Source organism: Sarcophilus harrisii, chromosome 1 (genome assembly GCF_902635505.1).
Source record: "Sarcophilus harrisii chromosome 1, mSarHar1.11, whole genome shotgun sequence".
NCBI classification, from domain to species: Eukaryota; Metazoa; Chordata; class Mammalia; order Dasyuromorphia; family Dasyuridae; genus Sarcophilus; species Sarcophilus harrisii.
In genome coordinates this window covers 313,360,415-313,366,414 of record NC_045426.1, presented here as the reverse complement: position 1 = coordinate 313,366,414, position 6,000 = coordinate 313,360,415, and the positions used below count along the sequence as shown (strand labels likewise).

The following is a 6,000-nucleotide window of genomic DNA, read 5'->3' as shown; positions in this document are numbered from 1 at the left end:
AGATGATGACTTTTCATTTGATATCATCATACTTTAATCCAAGGCTCCATTTCAAATTTCCTACAAGAGAAATTTTTTTTTACAATAGAAAGTGAAGAAATGGTAGCTGGGGCTCCACATTCCCTGGTCCCAAGCTACCTTCAGCAAAAATGTCTGGCAAAAACAGGTTTGGGAATTAAGAACAGAAGAAACTCCCTCTCGTAGCTAGAAAGAGGAGGTAATTATACCTTCTACTGACTAAAAGAGTGATAATCCTTAAATTCATTTCATCTAATGTGAAGACTGATGTGCATGTAATCAGAATTTAATTCAGTCCCATTCCTCATGATACATAAAACACGCTGTAGTGAAAGGGGAAATATATAGATCAATCACTAAATCCACAAATGTTTATGGGCATATAATCATACCAAAAGCAAGCTTTTACCAATAATCCCAGCATTCTATATAAACTTTGCCTTGGCTATATCTTTATATTATGTCAAATAACTGATATTAACTCTTGTTTCTTTCTTTTTTCTTCATTTTGAATGATTCCAGTCTGCTTGTCATATCCCCCATTCAAATGTAAATTTTTTGAGCCAGGTGTGTGCTTATTGGTTTGGTTTGTTTTTTTGGGTTTTTTGTATCCACAGTGTCTGGTAATTGGTATTTAGTAATCAATAAATATCTAAATTATTAATTTTGCTGCCAAGAGGGGACAAACTACTTGAACTTCCTTGCCTTTCCCACCCTCAGCTAAAGGCACTAATGAAAGAAAAGAAATACAAAGGATTTAGATAATCACACAACCAAAATCACACTAATCCCAACCTGTCCTGCACAGACAGAACACTCCTGGGACCATTTCAAAGTCTCTGGGGATAAGATGACTTCTGAGTTGCCTAAATCATTCAGGTTGATGAGTTCTGTGGCTACTCTGAGAAGGTTATTGGAGAAGGTAATAGAACGGAAAGCTGTAAATGGTCAAGCAAAGGTAGTTTTTGTGCACCCACTAATGAGAGCCTGATTTTCTTCCAGACCTTGAACCACAAAGATCCCTCTCAAAGACGGGCACAAGCAATGAGCAGGACCATTCAAATGAGAGGATCTAGAACTGGGCTCACTAATCCCCTTGAAAGTCTGCAGAATAAGTTCCCAATTTATTCTATCTCATGGCTCTAGGGATCAAAATTTACTGCCAACTTCCAGGCACCAAAGTCCTACAGCAAAACCAGGAGGCAAAAGTTGTTTTAGGTTGCAGTTAGCTGCTCCTCTGTCTAGTAACCACAGTGGTTTACACTCATCTTCTGAAGTTAAGGGGGAGGAATCTGCAAAGAGTTCAGTACCACAGATAGGCCTGAAGAAAAAAAAAAACTTTGGGTCCTCTCTCAAGATAGAATCATCTCTAGGCACCCTCAGTCTCAAAGCAATGTCAGCATGTAATTGTGATCACCTAGACAAGGGGACCAACATTGGCCCCCCCCAAAATAAAAATCCTTATGTCCCCATAGCTGTTCTTCAAAGGAAACCTAAGAATTTCTCCTAACTCATTTGCACAATCCCAACAAAGATGAAAAAAAGGATAAGGGGGATTTTATTTTTCATTGCACTCCAAAAAAGCAATGAAACTGGTGTAGTGGCAAAGAATGCCTTTTTCAAGAGGTCCCCAAAAGAGGCCTAATGTTTGTGTCACTGAGATTGATGGAAGTTCATTCCTGCACTCTTTTTATTCAACATTTATCCAAGTTCCACGAACAAACTCAACCATGTGCTAAGAGTTAAAAGGGTCTCTCTCAACTCATCCCCTTCAGAGGACAAAATTCGGCCTGAAGCAGGCCCTGGAAAACTAGCCCTTCCTTTTCCTCATTTCTCAAGATAATATGGTAAAACAGAGGCAGGCCACAAGGAAGGCCTCCAACCCTGTGTGAAGGTAGCAGCAAGCAAGAGCTGCCATCATCAGGAAAGATTAAAACAGAAACTCATGAGCTTAAAGAAAGAAGCAGATGATAGAGGAGTCTAAAAGTAAGGAAGTACATCCAGGTAGTGCTGGGATTTTTATATGGCTCTCCATTGAACATGGGTGGGTGTGGTGGCCCAAGAGTCACAGATTCCTAGGGTGGGGTGATGGCACAGGGAGAGCTGGTTCCAGGTGAGAGTCTCCAAAACCTAGCAGGAAGAATATATACTTCTCTCAAATTATTAATCCATTACTATTAATCAATATTAATCTAATGAAAACCCACTTTAAGTTTCTCACCCTTTCTTACATTACTATCACCTGATTTCCCTTTTATTAATTTCTACTTCATCTTTCCCTCTGAATCTTCTCATCTCATTTCAGTGGTTTCATCTGAGGTTTTGTAAAAGTGCTAGACTGGGAAGTACGATGTCTTAGGTTTAATCTCTTTTTTGCTAATGTCTCATTAGATGACTTTAGGAAAAGTATTTCATCCCATGAAAAATCATTTGATCCTAATTCCACCCCCACACTTCACAATGACTCTGAGCAACCAGTAAATAATGGGGTTATCACAACATGAAGTAAACCTCTTTTCCCTCCCACCCCAGAAAAGAGTTCTTATACACTTGTATCACTTCTCATTGAACAAACCACTTTTTCATTCTATAATTCCTATTTCAGGGTCCTTGGGCTAAAAAAGCCTTTCTTACATCTCCTCCCATTCTCAACTGGCTGCTTCCAATAATTTCTCCCACCCACAACGTTTGGGTTGGACTAGTGGCTACTAGGAATGTGGGTTCTTTTATTTGTATTCCATAACTTAGTAACAACCCATCCCTAGAGTCACACCCCTAGAACCTGGAGCAGCAAGTAAGAAAAGCAACTGTATTATTCCATTTCCTAAAAGAACGGTTGTCAAGGATTCATTAAATTCATTAAATTAGGACTAGAAGAAACTATTATTATTTCTGTTTGTGCAAAGTATTTTTTAAGATTGTAAAAACTACAAGGCAGACTTCAGATGAGCATTTCCTTGGGGAAAAAAAAAACTAATCAATTTGAGAACAAAAAGTGGATAGAGGTAACATCTGACCTGGAACGGGTATAAAGCTATCTATCTTTCAAATCTTACAAATAGAAAAAGAAAAAAATAATAAGCTCTATCAGAACTTGGGGGATAGTAAAACATGAGATATCTATTTGGAAGCCAAAAAAGAAAAGGAATCGGGTTAAGTACTGATGAGGGATAATCATAAGCAGGTTCTCCTTTAGGGAATCATGGCAGCTATCCACATGGAGATAAGCCTATGATAATAAATTTGGGACTGTAGGGGTTATTGGGGTTAGAATCTGAACTATCTATTGTTGTTTTTGATACTAGTTAAGTTTTTTTTTTAAGTGATAACCAATAACTAATCTAACTAAGTTAGTTATCTCCAGTAACTAAATAACTAAGTAAAAAAGTAACTAAGAAAAAAAAAAAGCAGATTTTCATACACACAGGCCAGAAGAAATGGGAGAATCTGGGTCCCCATAGAACAAGGATGAGATTATTTCTAGAGAGAGAGGAGTCACCAGTTGAAAAGTGCTGCAAGTCAGGACAATCGGAAAAAATTAAGTAGACTGATTTGTAGTTCCATTTCAAGTTATCTCTCTCCCTCCTCTCCCAATCCTTCCCTTGAGCCATTCCTTTTCAAAGAATTCCAGTTGGGACACCAGAGAAATAATAGATGTTGTGATAGAGAGGACCCAGTTTCCCAAGTTATGTGGAAAGGAAAAGCAAGAGACTAAAATGACATTATCTGGGCATTTTTTTCTGAAAATGTGGATGGCTCAGAAAATGATGAATTACGTCATGTAAACAGAAAAACTACCATAGGGGATGGAGAAAGAGAACAAGGTCAGTAAAACCACAAAGCTTTCCAGCTTAAATAAACATATGGTTGCCCTCTAGATTTCTTTGATACTTATATGAATCTATCCTCTTTTATTCAAGGCAGTTTTCTCCAGTGGCCATCCTCAAACACAGACTTAGATACTACCAGAGACAGTGTATGCTCATCTAAATAAGAAAATTGAAATATTCTTTTTTGGTTCAGGTTCCCAGTTGGGGCTCTGTTGGTACCAAACAAATTGGTTACAATGGTGTGAATACGTCTTGAGAGCTCCAAAGATGACATATTCTAGTTAGTAATGCCACATTCATATTTGTGTGATTGATCATGAGAACCAAGTGAAAGAAGTGATATGGATTAGAATAGATCTAAAATGATGGAAAGGACAGCCCAAGAAGAGCAAATGTCTCAGTGTCATTCTCTTAATCATAATATTTATATTAACAAAACTTACTTTATCTTTTGAATTAAAAAAAATTTGTAAACATCCCAAAAAGTCAGCACTCCTGTCTGCCTATCCCAATACAGATCCCCTCTCAAATGTTACAACATACCATTCAGATAGTTCCAAATAATCTTTTTTTTCTTACAGGAAGGAGAAATGCACATAATTTTTATAAGAATCATCTATTCTCTTCCAAATCAAAAAGTCTAATAGCTATTGCTTGCTATTTTTATTGTCATGTATCCATGGAAGTTCTCAGATACACAAAACCTGGTTGTAGTTTCCCAGCCTTAAGCAGCATCAGGAGTCACAAGCTGCCATTCATGTAAAATAAAGCACAATACCTAGGCAAGCACTAGTTGTATCACTATTGCTCACTCCAAGAAAAGCAAAGACCCAAATAAGCTACAGCCAGTCTCTATATTCTCTAAAGGTCTGTTACTATGACAATTCAATATTTTGGTGCTCATGGTAACACAAAGATTAGCTGTTGGTGGTTTTTTTGGAAGTTTCTTCATTTTATTTGTAAATTCCATTTGAAAAATCATGTCATTCAAAAATAATTAAAATATTTATATTAATAAATAATATTCCCTCTATCCACAATCCTTTGGAGATTATACAAATTAATTTTGGCCCTCTTCTTGTTCAAGGAGATCCTTTGATTCCTGGCTAAGTTAGTAAAATATTCTCAATCCATACAGGAATACTATTGCTGGCCCAGAATATTAGCTTTCACCCTCCTTCCAAAGTCTGCACAGTGAGATCAGTAATTCACATTCCTCATGGAAGCCACTTTGCTGGCTAATCGACGGGGAAGACCTTTAGCTGCCTGTCTATAATCCTCTGGTTTGGTCTTCAAGAGAGTCACCATGTTCTGAAGGGCCCGGGATGGCTGAAGGCCCAAGGCATCCATCACATTTATCAGATAGTCTGTGAAGTTAAAAGGAAAAAAAAAAAATAAATAAATATATATATATATATTTTTTTTTTTTTCTTTGTAAGCAAGCAAAGTTATTACTTTAAAAGCAAACAAGCATGACTCTACACTAAAAGTAAAGATGACCAGTGCATCCTCTTCCTAAATAAGAAAGAGCAACCTAAATGAGGCCACTAAACACAGGAAGAAAAGTTCAGGGTACCCTACCTGCCAAATACCTATTTAAGGAACAAAATCTACAGTTCTGTCCCAGGTCTTTCTAAACATAATAAAACTTCTTATAACAGAGTACATTAATATATGAATTCAAATATGCCAAAGTCAAACCATAAACCTTTAAAAATACTCCAGTTAGTAAAATTCCATCATAACACTTATAACTAAAGTGTGAATTACATCCCTTAACCCATTGTTGTAAAGGAGTATCATTTTAACTAATAACTGCATCTAGTCCCATAACTTAGCTACACTTTTCTTTTATGCTTACTTTTCTAATATATTAAAATGAGAGGAAAAAAACATACACAGAAGGTAAACATGGTCTCTTAAACAAGTGAGACATAAACTGGGAAAGCGATTCCTAGTTTTCCTTCCTCTCCTCTTTCATTCATTCCTTTCGGGGAAATTTATAATCTTATCAAACTGGGGCCCATTCCCAAAGATGTTGCCTAGATAATATGCCAAATCAAGCATCTGTTTAACTGCTAAGATAACCTGTTCAGCTGACTGCAATTCAATGACTTCTTGGATTGTCTCTTTAAAATATATGGGAAAAGGA

General features: G+C 36.8%; 1 protein-coding gene across 1 annotated transcript in view; it reads right to left on the bottom strand.

The window, feature by feature from the left end:
- Positions 1 to 4,705: 4,705 nt before the first annotated feature.
- COG7 (component of oligomeric golgi complex 7) overlaps positions 4,706 to 6,000 on the bottom strand; it is a 60,334-nt gene continuing 59,039 nt past the window's right edge. The window contains exon 17 of the mRNA XM_031945330.1: positions 4,706 to 5,215. Coding sequence (XP_031801190.1) covers positions 5,049 to 5,215 — 167 coding nt within the window. The 3' untranslated portion in view covers positions 4,706 to 5,048. The remainder of the gene's footprint in view (positions 5,216 to 6,000) is intronic.